At 47.0% G+C, this 26,795-nt stretch overlaps 2 protein-coding genes across 6 annotated transcripts in view; one reads left to right on the top strand and one right to left on the bottom strand.

Moving 5' to 3' along the window:
• The window catches only part of XRCC6 (X-ray repair cross complementing 6), a 62,346-nt gene extending 38,184 nt beyond the window's left edge, over positions 1-24,162 (bottom strand). Inside the window, exons 1-4 of one of the 5 annotated variants that reach the window (XM_073586633.1) lie at positions 24,010-24,162; positions 21,606-21,859; positions 16,172-16,265; positions 10,158-10,267 (exon numbers count right to left, since the gene is read on the bottom strand). In XM_073586633.1, the coding sequence (XP_073442734.1) occupies positions 10,158-10,267; positions 16,172-16,265; positions 21,606-21,653 (252 nt within the window). In that variant the 5' untranslated portion in view covers positions 21,654-21,859; positions 24,010-24,162. Of the gene's footprint in view, positions 1-10,157; positions 10,268-16,171; positions 16,290-21,605; positions 21,860-23,993 lie in introns of all 5 variants that reach the window. The other 4 variants (XM_073586636.1, XM_073586635.1, XM_073586634.1 and 1 more) reach the window with 4 other exon arrangements.
• A 40-nt stretch (positions 24,163-24,202) lies between these two features.
• Positions 24,203-26,568, top strand: LOC141098676 (desumoylating isopeptidase 1-like). Its single transcript, XM_073586638.1, has 3 exons — positions 24,203-24,447; positions 24,666-24,687; positions 26,424-26,568. The coding sequence occupies exons 1-3, from the start codon at positions 24,357-24,359 to the stop codon at positions 26,533-26,535; spliced, it is 225 nt and encodes a 74-aa protein (XP_073442739.1). The 5' UTR covers positions 24,203-24,356; the 3' UTR covers positions 26,536-26,568.
• The last annotated feature ends 227 nt before the right edge of the window (positions 26,569-26,795 follow it).

The raw sequence follows: 26,795 nt of genomic DNA, 5'->3' as shown, positions 1-26,795 counted from the left end.
CTGGATCTGGGGGCCTGCAGGAAGAAGGCCCTCGGAACAGTGCGAGCACATCGCGCTGCTTTGAGGGGCTCAGAGAAGCACGCAGGGAGCCCCCTCCCTGCGTGATTCTTCTCTATGCCTGCGGTACACTGCAATCATGTTTGATCGCAGTGTGCCTGGGGTTAATGTGCCGGGGCGGTCCGTGACCACCGCGGTCCCCCCCGTGAGCGCAGCTGATTGCGTGTGACATACTATTCTGTCCATGGGACTTAAGTCCCAGGTCACATGGACGGAATAGTACATCCTGGATGGAATAGTACATCCAATGTAAGAATAAAACTGGAAAGGAAAGGGCGCAATAGGGTCTTATCTGGGTGGAAGATAGAATAAATTCAAAAGGAATCTACTCACCTTTCCACGAACGAACAAACGCATGTAAATCAATGTCAGCCTGCTGCACGCCCGAGGTTCACCACCGTGACCGCCAATCTAGTTCCTTTTGGATAAATATTTGGGCTTACTGTGCGCTGCTGAGACCAGGATAAAGTCACCACATGAGAATCTTTTTAACTCTTTATTCCCAACGCGTTTCAAAGTGAAAAACCACTTCTTCTTCAGGGGATGACATATAGTGGATAGATACAGCCATCTCTGGTTAAATACATTCATAATTTGAATTTAGGCGCCAAAAACCACATGGGATGAGGAGACGGATGTCAAAGTTCAAGGGTTAATGGAGCGAAAAAACAGTTTACAATTATTCCTATTGTTTAACAATAAAATTTCTTAATTTCTATTTGCAGATAAAATATCGAAATAAAAAAAGAAAAAAGGAAGAGAAAAAATGTATTCTAAAAAAAGGGGGTTATATCGGAGATGGATTCTAAAAAAAGGGTGAGAAGAGGAAAAGATAATATCAATATGAATAATTGATATATATATAATTTTTCCATGAGTTCGATCCATCTCCGATATAACCCCCTTTTTTTAGAATACATTTTTTCTGGAGATGAAGATGATGCTGCATTATTGCTGCCTCTGGACTTTGGTTTAACAGTTTATTGCAGTTTTCGGAGGACTTATTGTTCTATATGCGGAGGGGATGGGGAGGTGTTCTAGTTACAGCAGTTTACAGGTACTGAGGGAAGGGTAGCTAGACGCTGGACTACCTACTCTCTGATAAGAGAGGTGAAAGTCAACAGCAGATTAGTTATGGGTTACTGTGTTAATGAATATTGGGGGGGGAGGAGGGAGGGGAGGGCTGGGGTCTGTTGATGGGAATTGGGACTTACAGTTTGCTGGGAACAACGTCCTATTTTAAGGGGTCAGGAATTTGTATTTGTGAGGTTTCATGGTGGGAGACACAATTAAAGTTGTTAGCTGGACTATAAGAGGACTGTCGGAGGGGAATCGGAGAACGGCAATTATGGAATATGTGAGAAAACGGGGCCCGGATGTCATTTGTCTCCAGGAGACACATTTACTTGCAGAAAAGGTAGAAGTGTTAAAAAGAAGCTGGATAGGGAGGTCTTATCATTCTACATATTCCTCGTATGCTAGGGGGGTCTCAGTGTTGATTGGGGCGTCTACGCCCTTTGAAGAAACTGAGAGCCATGTAGATAGAGATGGGCAATATGTTCTGTTATTTTGCAAAATTTATGGGCAGCCATTATGTCTAGCGGCTGTTTACTTCCCACCACCATATTCTGGGAAAAAGGTACAAGAAATATTTGAATTGTATAAACGAGGTATGGGGTTACCAATGTTAATCATTGGGGATGTCAATAATGTGATGGATGAAGGGTGGGACAGACATAAGAAAGATTTAAGCAAAGACATTAAAAAAACTGTCAACGTTTGGGAATTATATGACGGAATTGGGGATGGTGGACCTCTGGAGGGTGAGGAATGAGAACGTAGTTTGCTACTCCTGTTATTCGGCAACTCACGGTTCCCTTTCCAGGATTGACCTAGCACTGGGAAATGATTTAATGACGCGCATGATCTGTGGAATAGAATATCTCCCGAGAGTGATTTCAGACCACAAGCCTATGGAGCTCTTGATTAGACGGACGGGTGGGAGGACTGGACGGGGAGGGGGATGGAAATTTCACCCCCTGTGGCTTGAACATATTGATATGGATAACATTAAGAAGGAGATCACAGAGTACTGGCAGTTTAATGAGGATAACGCTGGTGGGCGGGTAGTTTGGGACGCAATGAAAGCTTTTCTGAGAGGTCTTCTTTTTAGGGAGATTTCTAGATGTAAATCCAGGACTAGGATGGAAGATAAGGAGATCATAGAGGAATTTGAAAGAGCAGAAAGAGATATGGTGTCGGACCCATCAGAGATATCTCAATGTAGACTAAAGGGGGTTTTACACTAAGCGATATCGCTAGCAATATCGCTAAAACGTCACTGGTTTTGTGACGTTATGGCGATATTGCTAGCGATATCGCTATGTGTGATACTTACCAGCGACCGGCTCCCCCGCTGTCCATCGCTGATCGCGCGAGAATGTCCGGCTCCATTTCTCGTCGGGCGCTTCCTGCTGAGACTTCCTGCTGTGACGACGAGCGACGCGTGGAGGCGGGCGGGAGGACGTCAGGATCGCTGTGTGTGAATGGTAAGTATCGTGCGCTGCGTCGCTGCTGCATCGCTGTGAGATCTTTCTGTATGAAAGCTCACTAGCGATCATTTAGCGATGCACCAGCGATCCTGACCGGGTCGGATCGCTGGTCGGATCGCTGGTGCATCGTTAAATGTAAAAGGGCCTTAAGGGAAGCTCAGGAAGCAGTTAATAAGTTGTATATGAAAAAGGCGGAGAGAAGAAGAGCTTTTCAGAAATTACAGTTTTTTGAGGAAGGGGAAAGAGTGGGGCACTTGCTCTCGGTGGTAGCGGCGGCACAGAAAGAATCATTGTATGTGTACAAACTAAGAACAGAGGAAGGGACTGTATTGACAGAAGTAGTGGATATTTTGGGGGAGTTTAGAAGTTTTTATGAACAGTTGTATTCATCTGGGTTGAGGGCTACAGTGGGGGATATTGAAAGCTTCCTTGGGGGGGCGAAACTTCCTAGGATTGGGGACGGCGACAGGAGGAGGTTGGATGAACCTATAACGGAGGAGGAGATTAGACTTGCTATCATGTCAATGACTAACAACAAGGCCCCTGGTGTTGATGGACTCCCGGTTGAGATATATAAGAATTTATTGGATATTTCAGTGGCTAAATTGAAGATAGTTTGTGATGAGGCGCTACGGGAGGGAGAGCTGCCGGCGTCCATGAGAGAGGCGACAATAGTAGTTATTTTAAAGGAAAGAAAGGACCCGGAATTGGCGGAATCCTATAGGCCAGTTTCGCTGTTGACGGCGGATGTTAAGATTTTGGCTAAAGTAGCGGCTGGCCGTTTGGCAAGTGTGGTCCAGAATCTGGTCCATCCTGATCAATCTGGTTTTATGCCGAATAAGTCTACAGCGATAAACCTACGTAGATTATTCTTGAACTTGCAGCTGCCGTCGGACAACGAGGGTAATAGAATTGTGGTCTCATTGGATGCGCGTAAAGCGTTTGATAGTGTTGAATGGTGCTATCTTTGGGAGGTTTTGAGATCTTTTGGTTTCGGACCGAATTTTATTTCGTGGGTGAGGTTATTGTATTCTTCTCCGACTGCTAGGGTGAGAGTTAATAGAGAGTTATCTGGAAGTTTTGGTTTATATAGGGGGACTAGGCAGGGGTGTCCGCTGTCGCCGCTGCTTTTCGCGTTGGCAGTAGAGCCCCTGGCACAGACAATTAGGAACTCGACTTTGGTTAGGGGGTTCCGGTATGGCATGATAGAGGAGAAAATAGCCCTATATGCAGATGACATGTTACTCTTTTTAGAAAATTCTGGAGAGGCCTTGGAGGGTGTGATGAGCATTCTTAGAACATTCGGTGAGATATCGGGTCTTGAAATCAATTGGGCAAAGTCAAATATCTTGATAGTGGATAAAGGGGGTGATGACATCCCGATGGCATTGGAGGGTAGCAGGTTGTCGGTGGTTCAACAGTTCAAATATCTGGGTGTTCCAAGTGTCTCTTCCTCTTTCGAGCTACGTCGATTTAAATCTGTCCCCATTGTTGGACAGATTTAGGAAGAAAGTAGGGGTGTGGTGCAAGTTGTGCCTCTCTGTGGTGGGTAGGATAAATTTAATCAAAATGATTCTTATGCCCCAATTATTATATATATTGTATAACTCCCCCGTTTGGTTGCCCCGAAAGTGGTTTCATACCATTAACTCTATATTTCGAGACCTTGTTTGGGGGAAGAAACAGCCAAGAATTAGGCTGGAATTCCTGCAGAGGCCTAAAGATGGGGGGGGACTGGCCCTTCCGAATCCCTGGATTTATTTTTTGGCAGCACAGGGTCAGCAGATGAGAGGTTGGAGAGAGGTGAATGGACTGGGTTCAGTCCAGCAGATTTTGGTTTGGTTGGTGGGAAGGGATCCATTGGTTCAGGGTCTGGAGGCAGGGGGATTTGGGAAGTTTGGTGCAGCCTATCCTACTTTGATAATGGTTCACAAAGTATGGGAGGCAATTAAAAAGACAAGAGAAGTGGGACTATTAACAAATCTCTCCCCAATATGGAACAATGAAGTACTACCTGAATTTATTAAAATGGGGGAATTCAAAAATTGGATATCATTAGGTATTCAATATGTGGCTCAGATTCAGGACACACGAGGACTGTTATCCTTTAAGACACTGCAGGAGAGTTATGGGTTGCCGGAGACCTGTAGGTTTCAATATGGACAGTTGAGACATGCCTATCTGGCGCAGAGTAAAACGATGGATATGGGAATTTGTAGAGATATTCTGGTGGACTATGTCTGTGCGACGGGAGGAACGAAAGGGGTAGTCTCTGATATTTATAGGGATTTGTTACATACCTATCTTAATAGATTCCCTATTAAGGCAAAAGAGAAATGGGAGGAAGAGTTGGGAAGGATAGAGGAGGATAAATGGGAGGATATCATGGAATATATTCCTCAGTTATCATTAAGTGAGCCGGGTAGACTTTCACGGATATATGTGCTTCACAGAGTATATAGAACTCCGGATAGGCTTTATAAGGCAGGGCTGAGACAGACTTCTGAGTGTCCTAGGTGCCAGTCCGAGGGGGCAGGGATTCTGCACATGTTATGGCAATGTACGAGATTGAATGCATATTGGTTGGAGGTGGGAGAACTTGCAATTGGGAAATCGTATAGCTGTACAATCGCAAGCGATCCTGTGATATATATATTAATATAAAAACTAAGGAGAAAAGGAGAGCGCAATAGGGTCTTATCTGGGTGGAAAAACGGAATAAAAACTAATGAAATCTACTCACCCTTTTCAGGAAGGATATAGGCATAGAGACCAATGTCAGCTTGCTGCACGCCCGAAGGTCCACTCTGTGACCACCAATATAAATCCTTATGGATAAAGTATCTAACTCAGGCTTACTGTGCGCTGCTTGACCAGGATAAAGATGCTACCACATGAAACGTTTAACCATTTAATTCCCGACGCGTTTCAAAGTGTAAACCACTTCTTCCTCAGGGGATGACGCGTCGGGAATTAAATGGTTAAACGTTTCATGTGGTAGCATCTTTATCCTGGTCAAGCAGCGCACAGTAAGCCTGAGTTAGATACTTTATCCATAAGGTGATATATATATTGGGATATATGGAGGAGATCCGAGTTCCAAATCATCATAAACTGGCCATAGCTAGATTATTGTATGTTGCACGTAAGTTGATTGCCAGGCACTGGTTGAGTGGGGAACCGCCGACTCTGCGGGAATTTTATAGACAGTCTGATATGGTTATTAATATGGAAAAGGATATTTATGAAAAAAGGAAAAGTGTGAAAACTTTTGAAACACTTTGGAAACCGTGGATGGAGAGAAACTGATTCCAGAGGGATGTTGTTTTATTGTGTAAGCAATGTGTGCTAATGTCCCATTCTTGTTTATAGAGGATTTAAGGGAGGGGGGAGATGAGGGGGGGAACTGGGGGATTGTTTCAAAATGTTTGTAAACATGACTATTCTCCTTCCCTGACACAATTGTGTGTGGTTGTCAATTTGAATATTGTTAATAAAAATTATCTGATTTAAAAAAAGGGGTTAAAATACAATGCCTACATAAACGTAGAGAAGCTCGATGTGTAAGTGCACCGGAGACTCAGGGAATATAGCATGAATCAAACCGATCATGTGGAAAGATTACATGTCCACGTTGAGGACAAGCATACAATATGCTTCATACCAGGTAAAGAAGCTTAGGCTGTGCAGAAGAAACACTCCAAGTCTAAACTTCTTGCTTGAGTTAACCTGAATCGGGAAGATCCTAAAGACCAACACTATTTATACACTGAAATCCCTGAACATTACACACGGGATGATAAAAATGTTACATGGAAACCACGTAGTAAAGGTCATAAATTCACAATTGGCAGAATGTTTACCGTTAGTCCATTAGACAGAGAAAAATACTTTCTCAGCATTCTCCTTCTCACGTTAGAGGAGCAACATCTTTTTGGATATGAGAACAACTATAGGAAACCATTTTGCTACTTTCCATAAAGCATGTATTGTAAGAGGGTTAGCTGACGATGACTGTGAATAGGACACTTGCCTAACAGAGCTGACACGTGCTAAACGCCAATACAACTTAACAAATGTTTGCATCATGTGTGAGCCGTCTAAGGCAGCAGCACTGCACCAAAGGCACAATGAAAATCTGATGGAAGATCATGACAAGTGTTTCCCTCAGGTAGATAAGGCCCTCTATATGACATTACATGACATGGAGTCCGTGTTACAGACACATGGAAAGTCATTGAAAGATTTTGGGCTACAATTTACTGTTGGCGTGTACGATGAGCCAATCCATTCTGGCAAATATTACGACCCTATAACACAATATCGTCGAAACAGAGCACTTAATGACATGAACATACCAACAAGGTCCCATGTCTGATTGTCCGAGGTCCGATCTAGTGTCAAAAGGACACTCCTCTACTAGACTCAATATAAATGTAAAAACATATATCTTTATTGAGTATGGAGGCACATAAATAAAAACATCAATACAAGGTCATCATTATAGGGAGCGATGGGTAGAACAACGTGAATCTCTCTTACAAAGGGTAATGAAAGGGCGGGAGGAGCAGCCACAAAAAAAGCATGTATTAATAGATTATAAAGTGCTAGTGCTTTGAAGTTTTAGATGCAATGTGCTACTATATATGCAGGGATGCAAAGGGGCCCCTTGAAGAAGCCAACGCGAAACGCGTGTTAGGGCTATGCTGTGTCTCTCGTGTGGAATTATGGGTAAGAGCAATTTATGATTATGTGCAATAATGCAAGATGACTGTTGGTTTATAACCGTACACTGACTTACACAGGCTCCAATTTGTGGGCAGATGGTTTATCACTCCCTTTGCATCCCTGCATATATAGTAGCACATTGCATCTAAAACCTAAAAGCACTAGCACTTTATAATCTATTAATACATGCTTTTTTGTGGCTGCTCCTACCGCCCTTCCATTACCCTTTGTAAGAGAGATTCACATTGTTCTACCCATCTCTCCCTATAATCATGACCTGTATTGATACATGTTATTTGTTATGTGCCTTCACACTCAAAGAAATTTTTTTGCGTTTGTATTTGGACTGCTAATCCATGTTTTCTGCATTGAAAATATTACGACCCTGTTGTGGAAAAGTCTTTGTTTCAGCAGAAATTCCAAATGTTAAACCCAGGACAACGAAAGCCTTCCACAACATCAAAGAGGCAATTGAAAACCCCAACTTGCCAAAATGCCTATTTTTCATTGAGAGACTTGGTGCAACTGGGAAAACATTCCTGTATAATACAATCATGCATTACCCTCATAGCAAAAATTAGTCTTGCCATGTACATTTACAGGCATTACAGCTACTTTGCTGGAAGGAGGCTGAGCATCCCATAATCTGTTCAAACTGCCTATTCCAGTGAATGAAACGTCTACTTGCAATAATCGTCATGCCAGCAATGCTGCCAATGAGTTGAAAAACGCCAAACTCATAATCTGGGATCTGGCTTCAGCTCATGGTGTAAATGCAGTTCAGAAAATGTACAAAGAACTCATGGCTGAAGATCCAAAAGTTCTTGCCAAACATCCGTTCAAAGGCGCGGTCTTTCTTTTTGGTGGAGATTTTCGACTAATCCTTCCTGTTGTGGCAGTGAAACCAAAATAATTTAAGCATGCATGAAGAACGCCAATTCTTGGAGGAATATCGAAATCCTCAAATTGGACCAAAACATGTACACAGCGAGGCTTTTCACAATGGTTTTTAAAGATTGTAGATGGAAAACTTCAAGAACCAGGACTAGAAGAAGGTATCTAGGAAATACCTTCAGTGTGCATTGAAAATGGATACACTGTTGATGCTGTGTTTCCTCAAGTCATTCAACCAGAAGACGAAAGTAATGCAAACCCTGCCATCCTAACACAAAAAAACAACACTCACATGAACTGAATGAAAATGTTCTTAGATGACTTCAGTCTGAATTGTAACGCTACAGCAGCATTGATTTACCTCAGCAAAACATTGAAATGCTGAAGAAGCCGCAAACTATCCATGGAGATCTTAAGCAGCCTATCTCCTGGTGGTAGACCTCCTCAGACTACATTTGAAGGTTGGTGCAGTAGTCATGCTGTTAAGAAACCTTAACTTGACAAGAGGTCTTTGCACCAGAATGATTGTAAAGCAAATGATGTAAAAAGTCACTGACTGTGAAATCCTCACCGGATCATCTAAAAAGGTACAAGCGTATTTATTCCTAGAGTTATTCCACCACCAAGTGACCCTGATCTTCCTTTTACTTTAAGGCTATGTGCACACGTTGCGGGTTTTGCTGCGGTGTACAGTACCATTTTACTCTATGGAAACTGCTGCGCACATGCTGCGGAATTTTCCGCGCGGTTTTGATGCGGTTTCAAATCCGCAGAAAGAAATGACATGTCACTTCTTTTCTGCGGATTCCGCTGCGGTTTACCATCTCCTCCATTGCAGAGGTGATAAACCGCAGGGAAAACCGCAGCCTAATCCGCAAGTCTTCTGACCTGAAATTTACCTGCGGATTTTCCAAAATCCGCGGGGAGAAATCCACAGCACCTAAAAACTATGTGTGCACATACCCTAAAAAGAAAACAGTTTCCCTTCAGACTTACTTATGCTATGGCCATCAACAAAAGTCAAGGGCAAGCACTGGATTCAGTTGGCATATATTTGCCATCTCCAGCCTTCAGCCATGGCCAACTGTATGTGGCCTTTTCAAGGACAAAATCCTTCCAGGAAGTCAAGGTCAAAACTTTTTGCTACTGATCACGGAGGCAATTTACAGAAAGACTACAGAGTTTACCCCAAACGTGGTTTATAGAGAAGTACTTGCACAACAAAGAAATTTGCTTTCAGCTAATATTTTAATAAATGTGCCAATAAAAATTCTCACCACCCGGGTATAGAACTGTTTCAATAGCTAGCTTATTATATCGGTGGATGGACCGTACAATATAAGCAATTGTTACCATCCATATAGGTTGTAACTCACTCCTCCTTTATGTGTTGAGTTGCGTGTTATTTTGTAATAATGTATCGTGCTGCGGAATATATTGGTGCTTTAGAAATAAAAATTATTCTCAGATTGTTAGCGCCTGTTTCACACAAGCCTATTTATAATTTTATTATATGCAATCAGTACAGCGTTGGCACAGAATCAACACAGCGAATCAGTACAGCGTCGGCACGGAATCAGTACAGCGTCGGCACGGAATCAGTACTGCGTCGGCACGGAATCAGTACTGCGTCGGCACGGAATCACTACTGCGTCGGCATTACAGGCCTGGAATTCTGAATTCACATCTTATGAACTTTTCATAGACTTCAATGGTTTTTTTTATACACACAAGAGATAAACATAGCGCATACTGCTTTCTAAATGCCTGCATGTGTTTTTTTTTACACCAATGTAAAATCTTCTATATGGCTATTGGCTCTATATTACCTACAAAAATATGGAAGTAAAACTGATGAGTTTATAAAAGACACATCCTTTTTTTTTTTTAAATATCTCAGGTGATAAAACCATTACAATAAATTACCTGCAGAGCGATATCAAACGGTGTTAACCCATCATCAGTCGTGCTCTTAAACATTTGCTTTGAAGCATCTACAAGGAAGATCAGACTGTCCCTCCCACCGAAGCGAAACTCTATTCAAATATAGGGAAAAATTGGCCATTTTACACAGAAGCCGACTGACTAGATGCAAATAGATCACAAATATTGTGATAAACATAAAAACAGGATTTTTGGGTTGCTTACCGTAAAATCTTTCTCGGAGCCTTCATTGGGGGACACAGAGACCATGGGTGTATGCTGCTGCCACTAGGAGGCTGACACTATGCACAAAAAAAGGTTAGCTCCTCCTCCGCAGTGTACACCCCACCGACCGGCAGGGAATTCCTCAGTTAGTGAGAAAGCAGTAGGAGAAGTAACAGAATAGATTGAAAACAGAACAAACAACTCAACTGTAACCAAATCAACCAAAGTAAGAACAGGAGTTGTAGAACATGGGAGGGTGCTGTGTCCCCCAATGAAGGCTCCGAGAAACAGATTTTACGGTAAGCAACCCAAAAATCCTGTTTTCTCGTTCGCCTTATTGGGGGACACAAAGACCATGGGACGTCCCAAGGCAGTCCCTGGGGTGGGAAACAAACTTCCATCAGGCCAGTGGACTCACCACCGCTGCCTGCAGAATCCTTCTACTTAGGCTGGCGTCCGCCGAAGCGTAGGTGTGGACCCTGTAGAATTTCACAAACGTGTGAACCGAAGACCAGGTTGCCGCTTTGCAAAGCTGCAGCACGGAGGCTCTGTGACGTACCGCCCAGGAAGCACCCACTGCCCGGGTAGAGTGCGCTCTGATCCCCGGAGGGGCCACTCGATGCTTAACCCGGTAGGCCTCCAAAATTGCTGATCTGATCCAGCGAGCAATAGTAGCTTTGGAAGCCGGGTGACCTTTCCGTGCCCCATCTGGAATGACGAAAAGAGAGTCTGTCTTTCGCAAGGAAGACGTCCTAGACAGACTCTCATTGCCCTGACCAGATCCAGCTTGTTCAGGGACCGCTCCCGAGGATGAGTTGGACTCGGACAGAAGGACGGCAGAACAATATCCTCATTGAGGTGAAAGGAGGACACCACCTTCGGAAGAAAAGAGGGCGGAGGCCGCAGCACTACCTTGTCCTGGTGAAGTACCAGAAAAGGAGAGCGGCAAGAAAGAGCCGCCAATTCCGACATGCGCCGGATGGAGGTGATGGCCACCAGAAAGGCTACCTTCCAGGAGAGAAGGGAAAGGGAGACTTCTCTGAGCGGTTCAAAGGGAGAACCTTGCAGAACCTCAAGAACCAGATTAAGATCCCATGGATCCACGGGCGCTCGATACGGAGGAGCCGTGTGAGCCACGCCCTGAAGAAAGGTTTTGACCTGAGGGCGGGAGGCCAAAGTCTTCTGAAATAAAATGGACAGCGCCGAAACTTGACCCTTCAAGGAACTGAGAGAGCAGATCTGCCCTGTCTGGAAGCTTCCAGGGGGCGTCCGCGAGAAGGTTGACAATGTCCGCGAACCAAGACCTTCTGGGCCAATTCGGGGCGATGAGAATGACTGGAATTCCTTCTGCTTTGATCTTCTTCAACAGCTTGGGAAGAAGAGGCAGGGGAGGAAACAGGTAGGGGAGCTCGAACTGTGACCAAGGAATGGCCAGAGCGTCGGCGCCCACTGCGAGAGGATCTCGAGCTCTGGATACAAACTGTGCGACCTTCCTGTTGAGGCGAGAAGCTAGCAGATCTACGTCCAGGGGTTCCCCAACGACTGCAGAGCTGAAGAAAGACCTCCGGATGTAGGGACCACTCTCCTGCTGCGAGACCCTCGCGGCTGAGAAAGTCGGCGGCCCAGTTGTCTACGCCGGGAATGTGTATCGCGGAGATTGTCGGTACCGAAATCTCTGCCCACTGAAGGATCTTGGACACTTCTGCCAGGGCTGAGACACTCCGTGTCCCTCCTTGGCGGTTGACATATGCCACCGCTGTGGCATTGTCTGTCTGAATCCGGACTGGCACGCCCCTGAGGAGCTTCTCCCAGTGAACGAGAGCCAGATGGATCGCTCGTATCTCTAGGACGTTGATCGGCAGGGCTGATTCCTGAGTCGACCAACGACACTGAACAGTGTGATGGCGGAACACTGCACCCCAGCCGAGGAGGCTGGCATCCGTTGTTACAATCTGCCAGTGAATGGGAAGAAAAGACCGACCCAAGTGGATAAGAGGTGACGTCAACCACCAGTTGAGTGACCGCTTGACCCGGCATGAAAGACGTACAGGGCGATCCAGGGACAGAGCCGACCTGTTCCACCTCGACAGAATGGCGTGCTGGAGAGGTCTGGCGTGAAATCGGGCAAAGGGAACTGCCTCTATCGCCGCCACCATCTTTCCCAGGACCCTCATAGCTGTTCGGAGGGACGGAAATCATGTGGTCTGCAGCGATCGTACATCCTGCTGCAGGGAAAGAATCTTCTCTCGTGGGAGAAAGACCCTTGACTGACGCGTGTCGAACAGTAGGCCCAGAAACACAAGACGTTGAGAAGGAATCAGACAAGACTTTTTCCTGTTGACGATCCACCCGAAATTGGAAAGGGTGTCTAGGACGATCGTCAAACTTAGGCGAGCCTGTTGAAAAGAGGAAGCTTTGATCAGAATATCGTCGAGGTACGGAAAAAGAACGAGACCTCTGATCCTCAACAAGGCCATCAGCGCAGCCATGATCTTCGTGAAGACTCTGGGTGCGGTGGCGAGACCGAAGGGCAGCGTGACGAACTGGTAATGTTCCTGGCGAATCGCAAACCGCAGGAACTTCTGATGTCCGGAGAATATGGGAACACGTAGATAGGCATCCTGGATGTCTATTGAACACATGAATTCCTGCTCCTCCATGGAAGCGATTACCGAACGAACCGACTCCATCCGGAAGTGACGAAGGCGTACTCTCTTGTTGAGAAGCTTGAGATCCAAGATGGGTCGGACCGCCCCGCCTTTTTTCGGCACCACAAAAAGGTTCGAATAAAATCCTGTGAACCGCTCCGAGACGGGAACGGGCACAATCACCCCGGAACTGAGGAGAGAGGTGATGGCCGTAAAGAACCCTGGAATCCAGGCTGGATCCTTTGGAGGACGGGATTCGAAGAAACGATTCGGTGGAAGAGAAACAAACTCTATCTTGTATCCAGACGATACAACCTCCCTGACCCAAGCGTCCTCTACTGAGGCCAGCCAAACGTCCCTGAAGAAGAGAAGTCGACCTCCCAATCGGAAGGGACCCTCGGGAGTCCGACGATAGTCATGCAGATGTAGACCGTCCAGACCTGGATCTGGATGGTCTGCCCTGGGAAGAGTGGGATCGCCAGGAAGGAGTGGGTCTGAAGGAAACTTTCTATCTTGGCGCGCCTGCGGTCTTTGTTGGTTGGATGGGTTCTCCGCCGTATTGAAACGGCGGAAAGCCCGAAAGGGTCGAAACTGACGCCTTAGTGGAGGTTTGCGAGGCTTAGACTCAGGGAGAAGGGAACTCGTGCCTCCGGTGGCGTCCTTAATAATCTGGTCCAATTGGGATCCAAAGAGGCGTACTCCCTGAAAAGGCAGATTAGTAAGAGACTTCTTAGAAGACAAGTCCGCCTGCCAGGCCTTGAGCCAAATTGCATGTCGGATTGCCACAACGTTGCTTGCCGCCTGAACCGCGCAGGATGCGGCATCCAAAGAAGCAGAAAGCAGATAATCCCCCGCATGGGAAATCTGATTGGCGAGATCGGCCAATCGCTCTGGTTGTGCTTTATCTAGGATGCCCTGACGAAGATCCTCTGCCCAAGTCGCTATGGCTTTTGCTGCCCAAGACGAAGCAAAGCTTGGACATACCGCCGCTGAAGCCGCTTCAAAGGCGGACTTAGCTAGGGATTCTATAATCCTATCATTAGAATCCTTTAGAGCCGCCACGCCTGAAAGCGGGAGAACCGTGTTATTAGAGAGTCTGGACACGGGCGGGTCCACCGAGGGAGAAGCAGCCCAGTTGTCCGTGAGCTCTTTAGCAAACGGGTACAGTACGCCGAGACGCTTTCCTCTTTCAAAGCGTCTGGTCGGATCTTGTCTTTCCCTGGTAAAAATCTTTCCAAACTCGGAATGGAAAGGAAATACCCTGGAGGGTGTTTCCGTCCGTCTGAACGAAACCTCCTGATCTGAGGATTTCGCAGGGGGGTCAGCAATCTCGAAGGTCTGGTGAATCGCTGCAATGAGGTTCTGCACCGTAACCTTCATGTTCGCATCCTGGTCCGAATCCAGCTCTAAAATCCCCTCAGAAGACCTGTCCGAGAACGCTTCACCTGACTCGGGAGAGGAGGCCCGGGAAGGAGGCTGCTGAGACTGACTATGCGGTGAGATGGGACGAGGGGAGGATTCCGGCTGGAGATCCTGCCTGGGTCTTTTGCGACTAACGCTGGCTGACTCAGACGGAATCTCTTGAGGCCTGCTGGACCCTGCAGAAGTGTCCAGGGGCAACTTATCCAGAGCGGCTAACAGGGACTGAGACACCCTGGTGAGGTCTGCCACTGATCGAGAAAGAGATGAAGCCCAGCCAGGCATGGGGGTTTCACTCTCACCTGGGGCCATAGATGGCTCATGGGCGGCGTCAGGCTGAATTGGATTGCTACAGTCCAGGCAGAGGGGAGTGGACTGACCTGAGGGAAGTTTGCGATTGCAAGAAGAGCACGCAAAGTACTTGACTAGAGTGCAGGGGGGGAGCCGTAGAGCGGGCACGATCAGATTTAGAGTTAGACATAGTGATAACTGAGGTAGTGCCGGAAGGTTGGGGGACAGAAGGCAGAGGAGGGTGTCAGTCTGCAGATGCAGCGCTACTCACAGTCCGGTGTCCCCAGAGACAATGCTATCCGGCTTGTCTGCAGGTCAGAGCGAAATCCGGCTGACGGGCCCAGAGAGCGATATCCGGCTGACACAACCGCATCCGGCTGACAGGCTGGGAAGATGGCGACCGCCTGAGAGGAATGGGAGAACGCGCGCTTCCAGGGGAAGAAGAAGGGCGGCGTTAACTGCCAGGCTGAAGGAGGCACCGCCCGCTGGCCAAGAATAGGCTGGGGTGCAAGAAGGAGGCGGTGGGAGGGCCTGGAACGGGTGGGAGAGAAGCCCGCTTAGAAGAAAGGGGCGGGGGGCGTGGCCGCGACGCAGAAGAAGGCCCGAAATGAAGCCGGGGCCTAAATTAATAGCGGCGGCCGCCTGTCAGCGCGTGGCGGCGCGGAGGTCCCGCAGCGCTGCCGCGGCAACCGCTCTGCAGAGCGCCGTTGCCATCTGCTGGGCCCAGGACTGAAGGCGGGGGGGAAAACGCCGGGCAAGGCCCCTTCTGACGCCAGGGCCAGGAGTAATTGCGGAGGCCGCAGTGGCCGCTTTGAATAAGATTGGAGCCGCCGAGATGCCCATCTAGGGATGAGGAGGACGTGACTCGGCCCCCATACTTACCTCCGTCTGGCAATCAATAAAGGTACCTCAATATCCCACGCTGTCTGTCTTCTGTAGTGTCCGCGTCTCATCCAGACCGACAGGCTCTGGTGGGCGAGTGGGTGGGAGACGGGGAGCGAGGACCATCTGGATCGCTGGCACGCATCCGTGCTGAGCTCTTGGTCCCGCCGTAGAGACCTATGAGGATACGGGGTGGCAGTACACGCCGTACTCATAGTCTCTTTGTGGGAGTGACTCTTCACACTGTATCCCTCCGGAACCTGAAAAGGAACGACGCACATCGAGGTAGATATGGGTCTAATCAAAGACCCGTGTCCACCTCCTACTGACACTAAGCTAAACTGAGGAATTCCCTGCCGGTCGGTGGGGTGTACACTGCGGAGGAGGAGCTAACCTTTTTTTGTGCATAGTGTCAGCCTCCTAGTGGCAGCAGCATACACCCATGGTCTCTGTGTCCCCCAATAAGGCGAACGAGAAAAGCAGACATACTAGATGTAAGGTTTTGCATGAATCAGAATGTAAAACAGTACTAATGTAATTAAGGCCTCTCACCACTGGACTCCGCTTCCCCATCTTCCCGATCTTCATCCTCATCACCTTCTTCTTTAACGTAGTAAGATCCCCACTGAGCCATTACTTCAGATTGCTGCAAGGAATAAGCACGACACGTCTGCGCAACCAAAAAAAAGAGAAAACCGTGCAAACACTGGAATCCAATCCTGGGTATGGAGCCTTCACACTCAGTCATACAAGGAAGACGTCTACTGGACACTACAGCTCCATTCACACTGCAACATCTTCCAAGCCCAAACCAGGAACAGGTGCAAAACTCAGAAGAGATTTCGGTCTTTGCCTTTTTCCTCTTTTCTGTGTTTATGTTCCTTGGCTTGGCTATCAAACAGTAACCATCGCACCGCTGTGTGAAGGGTTTCTGGGGCCTTATTTCTCACGTCTTAGTGTCAGAGCTAATTTGTAAGGTTTCTCCTTGCGGAGAGTGACATGCCAGCTGTGGCTTGTCAAGGTAAGGAGACTTATTCGCCGTGCAATGCTCCTCTGGGAAAATAATATGCAAATTGCCTCTTCAGAAAGAAAGAGGACTTTTACTCTACAGCGCCACCTATTGGTAGTAGCGATCCTACAAGTCACAATCAACCCTTTAACGAGTCTTGTAGTATGACTTAGGATACAAGCCAAATCAGAATCTGAATTTGCAGACACGGTGTTTCGAGCTGTTGGCTCTCGTCAGTGCAAAGTATGAGATCTGATTTGGCAAGGTGAGAGGCTCTGGACTAGGGTCTAAGAAGTAAGGTTTCTCCTTGCGGAGAGTGACATGCCAGCTGTGGCTTGTCAAGGTAAGGAGACTTATTCGCCGTGCAATGCTCCTCTGGGAAAATAATATGCAAATTGCCTCTTCAGAAAGAAAGAGGACTTTTACTCTACAGCGCCACCTATTGGTAGTAGCGATCCTACAAGTCACAATCAACCCTTTAACGAGTCTTGTAGTATGACTTAGGATACAAGCCAAATCAGAATCTCAATTTGCAGACACGGTGTTTCGAGCTGTTGGCTCTGGTCAGTGCAAAGTATGAGATCTGATTTGGCAAGGTGAGAGGCTCTGGACTAGGGTCTAAGAAGTAAGGTTTCTCCTTGCGGAGAGTGACATGCCAGCTGTGGCTTGTCAAGGTAAGGAGACTTATTCGCCGTGCAATGCTCCTCTGGGAAAATAATATGCAAATTGCCTCTTCAGAAAGAAAGAGGACTTTTACTCTACAGCGCCACCTATTGGTAGTAGCGATCCTACAAGTCACAATCAACCCTTTAACGAGTCTTGTAGTATGACTTAGGATACAAGCCAAATCAGAATCTCAATTTGCAGACACGGTGTTTCGAGCTGTTGGCTCTCGTCAGTGCAAAGTATGAGATCTGATTTGGCAAGGTGAGAGGCTCTGGACTAGGTCTCCTTACCTTGACAAGCCACAGCTGGCATGTCACTTTCCGCAAGGAGAAACCTTACTTCTTAGACCCTAGTCCAGAGCCTCTCACCTTGCCAAATCAGATCTCATACTTTGCACTGACGAGAGCCAACAGCTCGAAACACCGTGTCTGCAAATTGAGATTCTGATTTGGCTTGTATCCTATGTCATACTACAAGACTCGTTAAAGGGTTGATTGTGACTTGTAGGATCGCTACTACCAATAGGTGGCGCTGTAGAGTAAAAGTCCTCTTTCTTTCTGAAGAGGCAATTTGCAGAGCTAATTTGGTACTTAATGACCAGGACAATTCTGAGCACTGTCACTTTATGAGGTTAAAGCTCTAACGCTTCAACGTATCCCACTGATTCTAAGACTATTTTTTCGTGACATATTGTACTTCATGTTAGTGGTAAAATTTCTTCGATATGACTTGCCTATATTTATGAAAAAAATGGTAATTTGGCAAAAATTTTGAAAATTTTACAATTCTCAAAACTTTTATTTTTTATGCTCTTAAATCAGAGAGTCACATCACCAAAAATAGTGAATACATAACATTTCCCAAATGTCTACTTTACATCAGCACAATTTTGGAAACATATTTTTTTTGTTAGGACGTTATAAGGGTTAAAAATTGACCAGCGATTTCTAATTTTTCCAACAAAATTTACAAAACCATTATTTTAGGGACCACCTCACATTTGAAGTGAGTTTTGGGGGGTCAATATAACAGAAAATACCCAAAAGTGACACCATTCTAAAAACTGCACCCCTCAAGGTGCTCAAAACCACATTCAAGAAGTTCATTAACCCTTCAGATGCTTCACGAGAACTAAAGCAATGTGGAAGGAAAAAATGAACATTTACCTTTTTTTCACAAAAAAATTTACTTTGGAACCACGTTTATTATCACGAGGGTATCAGGAGAAAATGAACCACAAAATTTGTTGTGCAATTTCTCCTGAGTATGCCGATACCCCGTATGTGGGGGAAGCCACTGTTTGGGCGCATGGCATGGCTCAGAAGGGAGGGTGCACCGTTTACTTTTTTGAATGCAAAATTGGCTGGAATCAATGATGGCACCTTGTCGTGTTTGGAGAGCCCTTGATGTACCTAAACAGTGTAAACCCCCCAATTATAACTCCAACTCTAACCCCAACACACTCCTAACACCAACCCTAACTGTAACAAACCCCTAACTGTAATCCCAACCCTAGCCCCAACACCACACCCCTAACCCAATCCTAGCTCTAATCCAACCCTAACCATAGCCCTAACCCCAATCATAAACCTAACCCAAATGTAAAAAAATACATTTTTTTAATTTTATTTTTACCTAACTAAGGCTAGTTTCACACTAGCGTATTTTCCATGCAGCGCACGGCGCCACTAAGCCCTGCCGGCTCCCTACCCGCCCCATCCGGTCATCGCCGCCTACTATCACACACGGCCCCATGCGATCTGCGCACCCTATCTTTAGCATAGGGTGCGCAGACCGTGCGCTGGCCGTGCGCTAGTAGCATTTGTGCGTGCGCTGCGCACTTTTGAAGGTGCGCCGAGCGCGCCAAAATGCAACATGGTGCATTCGGCGCACTGTCAAAAGTGCGCAGCGCACGACCAGTGCACCCTATGCTAAAGACAGGGTGCGCAGATCGCATGCGGCCGTGTGCGATAGTAGGCGACGATGTTCGGATGGGGCGGGCAGGGAGCCGGCAGGGGGCGGGGCTTAGCGGCGCTGTGTGCCGCATGGAAAATACGCTAGTGTGAAACTAGCCTAAGGGGGTTATAAAGGGGGGGGGGATTGATTTACTATTTTTTTTTTATTATTTTGATCACTGTGATAGGGTCTGTCACAGTGAACAAAATGAACCAATAGGAAAAATTTCCTATTGTAGCCGGATGCCGGCCGGCATATCTCGGTGGGCGCACTGCACATTTGCCCGCCATTTTCTCCCAGAAGACGCTGAGGACCAGGGAACAGAGCCGGAGGGTCCGGGGACACCGGAGGTACACCATTTCTCTCTCCTCTGGTATGCTAGAAAAATGAATGGGAAATCGGTCTTTTTTTTGCGGTTGCCGTTATTTGGTGAATAACAGCAATTGCAACACTGGGGACGGTAAAAACCGACCCGAATCATTTTCCGACGCTGGGGGGCGCTATAACCTTATTTCTCAGCGCCGTTAAAATGCGGCGCTGAGGAATAAGTACCCTTAACTGCCTCTGTTAAAAGGCATATCGGCGGCCGCTAAGGGGTTAAAAACCCTGCAGCAAGGGGTTAGGTGAGTCAGTCATAGTGTGCAAACTACACAGCAGGTGGCTCGGCAACATCTGGCTTGTGTGAAGTAAGACAGAGCCAAAGAAAGCAACAACGCTTGGCACCCGTCAGCGTGACATGGCGGTGCAGTCACCCACGGCAACAGGTCTCGGATACATTCCATTCCATCAAAGTCTGCATTTCAAAACGTCACTACTTCCCTTCCAATCCCCGACGTGTGCCCAAACAGTGGTCCCCCCACATATGGGGTACCAGTGTACTCAGGACAAACTGGACAACAACTTTTGGTGGTCCAATTTCTCCTGTTACCCTTGTGGAAAAAAAATTGCAGGCTAAAAGGATCATTTATAAGAAAAAAAATATGATTTTTTATTTTCATGGCTCTGAGTTATAAACTTCTGTGAAGCACTTGGGAGTTCAAAGTGCTCACCTCACCACACATCTAGATAAGTTCCTTAAGGGGTCTAGCTTCCAAAATGGTGTCACTTATGGATGGTTTCCACTGTTTAGGCACATCAGGGGCTCTGCTAACAGCACATGGTGTCCGATCTCAATTCCAGACAATTCTGCATTGAAAAAGTCAAACGGCGCTCCTTCCCTTCCAAGTTCTGCCGTGAGCCCAAAGAGTGGTTTAATATGGGGTATCGGCGTATTCAGGAGAAATTGCACAACAAATTTTGTGGTTCATTTTCTCTTTTTACACTTGTGAAAATAAAAAAAATTGTTTCTGAAATAAAATGTTTGTAAAAAAAAGTTAAATGTTAATTTTTTCCTTCCACATTGTTTCAGTTCCTGTGAAGCACGTAAAGGGTTAATAAACTTCTTGAATGTAGTTTTGAGCACCTTGAGGGGTGCAGTTTTTGGAATGGTGTCACTCTGGGGTATTTTCTGCCATATAGACCCCTCAAAGTGACTACAAATGTGATGTGGTCCCTAAAAAATTGGTTTTGTAAATTTTGTTGTAAAAATGAGAAATCGCTGGTCAACTCTTAACCCTTCCTAACAAAAAAAAAAATAGGCTTCCAAAAATTGTGCTGATGTAAAGCAGACATGAGAGAAATGTTATTAACTATTTTGTGCAATATGACTCTCTGATTTAAGGGCATAAAAATTAAGTTTCAAAATTTTAAACATTTTCGCCATATTTATGTTTTTTCATAAGTAAACGCAAGTCATATTGAAGAAATTTTACCACTAACATGAAGTACAATATGTCACGAGAAAACAGTGTCAGAATCACCAGGATCCAAGCGTTTCAGAGTTATAATCTCATAAAGGGACAGTGGTCAGAATTGTAAAAATTGTCCCGGTCATTAAGCTGCAAATTGGCTCTGTCACTAAGGGGTTAATCCACCAATATACAAGATCTAACATTTACTGGCAGCAGAAATCGCACCGGACACGTACATCACTACAGACTGCATAGTAAGGGAATGTACATGGATTCTATCAGGCACAAGGAAGAATATATCCATGTATATGGGGTAAGTGCTTATTCCCTAAATGTCATACTTTTTCCATGTTCAGTCCCCATCTAAAAAGGAAAGGACACTCAAGTTACATTTTTTTTTTTTTTAAACAATATCATTGAAAACTTTGGACAAAACTGACTATGCACCTTATACATTTAGACTGAAGGCAGCAAAACCACTAAGGCTCAAGGAGTAAAAAAAAAAAAAAATATGTAAAATACAGTGCATGCTAAACCTTCATTCCTCGCTGGATTCCCCGCTTACTCTGATGACAGCGCTACACCTCCTTGTAATTCTCTCAATCGGCTTCATCAGGCCGTCACCTGGAACGGCTTCCGGCAGTCTTGACCTTGTTCCTGGAAGGGCAGATCACTTGTTGGCTGCTTTGCCGTCACTCTGCTCCCAACTCATCCCAAACCAACTCCATTGGGCTGAGGTTGGGCGATTGTGTAGGCCAAGTCATCAGATGCAGCCTACATCTCGCCATTTCTTGGTCGAAGGTGTTTTGGGTCACTGTCCTGTTGCAACACAAATGATGGTACTGTTAGGTGCAAACGAGGTGGGATGGCATGTGGTTGTTTGCCGTTTGGAATAAACCCCCATTGTTGTGAGCTGAGTACTCCTACATGAGCTGACCTCCCCCACCATGCTTCATAGTGGCGCCACACATGTAGAAACCATCCACTCACCTGTACTGCGTCTCAAAAAGACATGGCAGTTGGCACAAAAAAAAAAATGAAGTTTTGACTCATCGGACCAGAGAACAGATTGAGCAGGATGTCCAGTCCTTGTGTTACTCGGCCCAAACAAGTCTCTTCCTGCTTGCAGTCCTCAGTAGCTGTGACCATAGCGGCTTGCTTCTCGCAGTCTCCTCCGGGCAATTAATGTTGAGAAGTCTAATACTGAATGGCTGGGCGTCATTTTTGAGGGCTGTTAGCTGAGGTCCTGTTAATTTGCCAATTCTGAGGATGGCAACTTTGATTAACTTGTCCTCTGCTGCAGAGGTAATTCTTGGTCTTTTTTTCTGGGGGTGGTCCTCATGCCCGCCAATTTCATCAAGATGACTGATGGTTTTCATGACTGTACATTTTTTATTAACATTTTTATTTAAATTTTCCTACAGAGTTTGTAAAGATCATTCATTGCCAAAACTCTATTTTCCTGGCTGTTATGGATACCTTCAAGGTTCTAGCAATTCTTCCAAATTGACTGCTATTCATGTTTTAAAGTATTGATGGACTGTTGTTTCCCACTACTTAGTTGAGTGACAGCTGCCATATTCTGGCATAGACCAGGTGTGGAATAAGGCTCAGCACTGTATGGACCTGCGCACCAACACTGCCTCTGCAATTCCCACCCGATGGCTGCAGACTCCTACACCTGGACTCTCGAGGGGTCATTCCTGCTCCCTGGAGGCCAATGGGGAGGATTAACAGAAGAAGCTGCTTGAGAGAACGCTGAGAGGGTGTAAACCCGTCATCAGAGTAAACCGGCAGTACTTTGTGGAATATAAGGTGTAACACATACTCTGCTTTGTTATACACGTTTCTTTATTCCCACATTTTCCTACCTGGTTTTGCAGCCTGGAGCCTGAATCTACAATGTGCACTAGGGTGACTGGATCTCATATGGGGGGGAAAAAATGTCAGAATCTTGTTCTTCTGGACCCCACAAAACGATTCCCCTTTCCAGATATTGAGAGAGCCAAAATTTGAGCTCGATCAAACGACGTTAACCCGTGCCGCTCGTCGCTCAAAGTTTGAAAAAATCCAAATTGAGGTATTTTAAGATTTAGGTATTTTGCATAGTCTGTTAGACTATAAAGAATGTGACAACATTGTAGAAATAGCCCTGACCAAATTTTCGTACCATTTGTGGTATTTGAATGCAGAGTTGGTGGGATTATCGTTTTTTGATCCCACCATTACAGACAATGAAAAGTTGTTAATGGCTAATAAATTGCTCAGTAGCACAGATGAACCATCAGAGCACGCTAACCTACATGAGTTGATAATTTTACATAGTTATCTAATCTATTCTAGAGCTTTTGTTAAAGTAGTTTTTGAAACGTCAGAATATAATGCTCGGCATTTGCTTACAACTTGCAGGACATATTGCTTTTGTTCTTCATCTTTTGTCAGAAGGTCGTTAAAGTCGGTTACTTCCTACCTCTTTTAATTTTTCTTTCCTAACTTTTGGATTTACAACCCTAGCGTGCTCTGATGGTTCATCTGTGCTACTGAGCAATTTATTAGCCATTAACAACTTTTCATTGTCTGTAATGGTGGGATCAAAAAACGATAATCCCACCAACTCTGCATTCAAATACCACAAGCGCAGTGCACCGTCGCCAGCAGCGAGAGCACCGGCAGCGAGTGCACCGTCGCCAGCAGCGAGAGCACCGGCAGCGAGTGCACCGTCGCCAGCAGCGAGAGCACCGGCAGCGAGTGCACCGTCGCCAGCAGCGAGAGCACCGGCAGCGAGTGCACCGTCGCCAGCAGTGAGAGCACCGGCAGCGAGTGCACCGTCACATGGGACTCAGCACTGTCAGCAGATCACAACGTTATATCGAATCAAACCGCGCGGATTACTACACAGGCAGCCGCCGCTCCCAGGTAACACTCCGGGTGCGCTCGGTGCTCGGCACTGTACCTCGGGGAGGACTCACCGTCTCTTGTAGTATGCGCCGGTCCCTTCCTGGACCCTCCAGCAGAGAACGTGACGTCACTACCCGGCGCCAGCACTAGGGGGCGTGGTATGATGCATCAGCACGTTGTTTGGTTCCTGACACATCGCTGCCCTGATTGGTCATGACATTGCAAATAGGCGTGTCCTACAGGAAAATGTTCGGCATCCTCCGGTTTGCGTGCTGTGGCATCCTTGCTGACTACTGTGATTGGCTGGGATCACCGCAGTGGGCGTGTCTAACAAAGAGTAAGCGCTCCTGGTGTTACCGGGCTGTCAGACAGACGGTGCTCCCGGCCCGCGGTGACTGTGAGGATTCGTAGCGCCAACATGGAAGACACCCTTAGTCCACAGCCTGTGCAGCTCTACGTGTACGACCTGTCGCGGGGTCTGGCCCGCCGGCTCAGCCCGGTCATGCTCGGTATGTCGTGCGCTTGTGGAAATGTCATCTGAATGGGTCTGTCCGGGGACAAGTGATGTGATTAGCGCGGACTGCTGGGGTCGTGCAGCTCGGTGCTGCCACCTGCTGCTGGAATGTGTCCCTAGCAGTCAGGTGTGGGGAATCCTAGAACTCGTCCTCAGGGGCCGGTACTGTGCGGTGTGGGCCGGGTCTGACATCTTGTGTTCTGCTTCTTCTAGGTAAACAGCTGGAAGGCATCTGGTGAGTGCCCGCTCCTCGTCCGCAGATTGTGTGTACCCACACATGCCAGTTCAGGGGGTCCCTGCGCTAGAGTGCCCGGGGTCAGGGGGTCCCTGCGCTAGAGTGCCCGGGGTCAGGGGGTCCCTGCGCTAGAGTGCCCGGGGTCAGGGGGTCTCTGCGCTAGAGTGCCCGGGGTCAGGGGGTCCCTGCGCTAGAGTGCCCGGGGTCAGGGGGTCCCTGCGCTAGAGTGCCCGGGGTCAGGGGGTCCCTGCGCTAGAGTGCCCGGGGTCAGGGGGTCCCTGCGCTAGAGTGCCCGGGGTCGGGGGGGGGTCCCTGCGCTAGAGTGCCCGGGGTCGGGGGGGGGGTCCCTGCGCTAGAGTGCCCGGGGTCGGGGGGGGTCCCTGCGCTAGAGTGCCCGGGGTCGGGGGGGGTCCCTGCGCTAGAGCGGTCGGGGGGGTCCCTGCGCTAGAGTGCCCGGGGTCGGGGGGAGTCCCTGTCCTAGAGTGCCTGGGGTCAGGGGGTCCCTGCACAGCCCCCTGCTCTCTGTGCTAATGCCAGGCCTTGTAGCCATGACTTGTAGCCATGACTGTCCACCAACATGCAGGAAGATGTGTAATGACAGACAGTACTTACTGTAGCCACCAGGTGGCAGAGGTCTAGACTGGTAACAGCATGCTCACTGAGGCATCAGATTACTGCTCCTAGTCCTCTTCTAATTAACATCCATTCACAAGACTTTTCAGCAGGATGTAGAGACGGAGACCCTGATTCCAGTGATGTGTCACTTACTTGTTCTTATAAAATCCCTTTTTTCCCTGCAGCAGATCTAGCAGAGCTCAGATTGCTGAGTCCTGTGTAGCCTGCCCATTCACTGCGGCTGCTTTCTCTCCCTGCTCAGAAAGCTGTCAATCAGTGGTGGGGATGGGGCTACACAGCAGGCGCACTACATGACATAAGACAACCAGGTTTCTAGTGATAATCTTCTGCTGATAAAACACTGATTTTATTGAAACTCCACCATGTAGCCCAGTAAGTGACACATCACTGGACTCAGGGTCTCTGCCCCTACATCATGCCACTCTATAACATAACAAAATCCTGCTGACAGATCCCCTTTAAAACTGAGCTGTCTCTGTAGACTTGGCCCTTCTTCTGTGAAGTGTCCGCGCAGCCGTTCAGTGCGGACAGGGAAGAAAGCGATGTGAAGCATCCCCATTGTAGTGCATCCTTGGTAATGGCTTTCATTGCAAAGTGTATTAAAAAACGGTGCAAAAATAGAAAATCGTCTTGAACAAGTGTATTACAGCCCTCCAAATGACGCAGGCAGCGCAGACGGACCGCGGGGCCTGAGTGAGGGGGGCTGCCGTACATCTGAGCCGCTCACACAAAGACCCACTTAGGGTTTCTTCATTATGCTAAGAAAATCAGCCTCATCTATGTTTTTGGGGATTTATTATATAGACCCCTCAGTCAGACGCCCTTGGAGGCAGGGGGCTAATGCCTGCAGTGTGATGATCAGCATTTCCTGTTCTAGAAACCTGATTAGGAATAAATGTCCAGTCACACAGGAAATAGTGCCTGACCTAGAGAATTGTCCTGATGACTAGACGTCCTGCTGTAAGCACAGTGTCCAGCAGGGGGAGGATTTCTCGGTGTACGGTGACTAGGCAGATCGCGCTGATAGCGTCCTCCATAAGAACAAGCTGAAAGTTTTACAGATCATCTTATGAAATGAATAATCGCCTTCTGTTTTCCAGGCACACGTCTGTTATTGTATTTAAAGAAGAATTCTTCTATGGCGGAGGAGGCATCACTAGTTGTGCGCCGGTAAGAGCTGACGGACAGAGCCTGACCAGCACCTCCATATAGTGTGAACAGGTGCCCGCTGCAATGACTGCTTTTACTTGCAAAAAAAGAGAGAGGCAGCAGCACTCTGTAGAGACCAATATATATGGAAACGAGATCTCACAAAATTAATGAAAAAACTGTACTTAATTTTTTTTTTTTTTTTTATTTAAAAAAAAAAACTTAAAAAAAATGAAGGTTGTTAGCGCATACATTGGCCAATTTGTGTGAGCCCATCAGCCGAGACAAGGTGACACTTCTCTATTAGGCAGGACCCATCAGAG

This window comes from Dendrobates tinctorius, unplaced genomic scaffold (assembly GCF_039654945.1).
Source record: "Dendrobates tinctorius isolate UK_male_01 unplaced genomic scaffold, ASM3965494v1 ptg000094l, whole genome shotgun sequence".
NCBI classification, from domain to species: domain Eukaryota; kingdom Metazoa; phylum Chordata; class Amphibia; order Anura; family Dendrobatidae; genus Dendrobates; species Dendrobates tinctorius.
Note: the sequence above shows the minus strand (reverse complement) of the source record. Positions and strands in the feature narration are given on the sequence as shown.